The 1,567-nt window shown below is 57.6% G+C and overlaps 1 protein-coding gene across 3 annotated transcripts in view; it reads left to right on the forward strand.

Moving 5' to 3' along the window:
* LOC103132352 (E3 ubiquitin-protein ligase DTX1-like) overlaps positions 1 to 1,567 on the forward strand; it is a 31,184-nt gene that overhangs the window by 17,269 nt on the left and 12,348 nt on the right. For all 3 annotated transcript variants that reach the window (XM_007544142.2, XM_016667334.1, XM_007544143.2), the window contains exon 4: positions 350 to 1,242. In XM_007544142.2, coding sequence (XP_007544204.1) covers positions 350 to 1,242 — 893 coding nt within the window. The remainder of the gene's footprint in view (positions 1 to 349; positions 1,243 to 1,567) is intronic.

Genomic DNA, 1,567 nt, shown 5'->3' on the forward strand with positions numbered 1-1,567 from the left:
AAGTGTTGGAAGTGTCCTGTTCATTGAACAGAGCAGTGATTTGGACTCAGATTCTAATAAATATCTTGTGCAGCAGGTTGGATAAAAGCTCAGATTACAGGAAATGATTTTTTTTTTTAATACAGAAATCTGGTTCTGGTGGATCTCTGATGTTCTGAATATCTCTGTGTTTCACACATCCAAACTCTTTGATGGACTTTCCTTAACAATCCTCACAAGGCTGCATTAACTAAAGTTTTTCCTTCCACTCAACTTTCCAGTGATATTCTAGGATCCAACAAAGGCAGTTATTTAAGAATCTGAATTAAATTATTGAAATTAAATTTTGTTCTTTTGTTCTGACCCACAGGTGAACCGGCAGAGCCAGCGGTGCCGGCGGATCCAGAGGCGCGCCGACCTGGCCTACCCGCTGGTGTCCGGCCCGCTGCCCGTCCCCAAAGGAGGCGCGGTGGGAGGAGGGGGGGGCCTGACGGGGGCCCTGCTGGGCGTCGGGGTGTCAGGGGCCAGCATGGGGGTGGGAGGCCCCGTCACCTCTAATGGCGGCCTGCCGGTTCTGGGTCTGGGCCAGCCGTGTTCCTGCCAGCAGTGCATGCTGGTCCTGAGCGTGAAGACCGGTGCAGGAGGCCCTGGAGGACCAGGAGGCGGCGCAGCGGCCATCCAGACTCTGAACAGGCGCGCTCTAACCATGCAGCGCCCCAAGATCTCCGCCCCCCCCACTGCGCGCCCCCTCAGCCCGTCTAAGTCGGCCACCCTGGGGCGGGGCCTGCAGCAGAGCCCCGCCTACTACCAGACGCTGCCGCACGGCCTGGCCATCACCAAGAACACGGCGTCGCCACGGAGGAACGCCCAGCTGTTCGCCCAGTCGCTGGCCGCCCTCACCGCCGGCGCCTCCTCCATGGGTCTCTCAGCATCTTCCAGCAGGCCGCCGCCACCGGCGCTGCCGCCGCCGCAGCCACCCACCTCCAACCAGAACCCGCCCTCCATTCCGCCCAAGCTCTCCTCCTCTTCCTCAGCCACAGAACCGGTACCGACTGCCACGCTGATAACCCCCGCCAGCGCCGTCACCACGCCCCCCTCCCCGGTGCCGTCTCCGTCGCCCGTGGTGATGAAGCCGCAACGCACGCCATCGTCGACGTCGGCGTGCCACGCCCCCTTACCGCAGCGGTCCAGCTTGGCCGGGCTGAGCAGGCCGGCGCTGCAGAGGATCGCCATGGCGCAGTCCAGAGCGCTTATAGCCTCAGGGTGAGTCAGAACAGAGGAGAAACAAAGGCAACAGAACAAGAGCAGCAAGAATAAACACTGCAGTCTTACTCCAGACCACCAGGGGGAGTCAGAACCAAACCAAATGAGCTCAGACTGTCACCACAGACAGATGTCATGATTTAACGTAATGACCAAAAGTTGGAAAAAAAATTGTTTTCAGGCACGCAGTCTTTTACAATATAACAGAAGAGCAGCATATTTGTGTAAGTCAGAGGTTCCCAAACTGTGGGGCATTGCAGGGGGGGCGCGGGAAGCCGTCTTGATGAAAAAAAACAAAAAACAAAACATGAACACTGTCTGCGCT

Source organism: Poecilia formosa, unplaced genomic scaffold (genome assembly GCF_000485575.1).
Source record: "Poecilia formosa unplaced genomic scaffold, Poecilia_formosa-5.1.2 Scaffold1010, whole genome shotgun sequence".
Taxonomy (NCBI): domain Eukaryota; kingdom Metazoa; phylum Chordata; class Actinopteri; order Cyprinodontiformes; family Poeciliidae; genus Poecilia; species Poecilia formosa.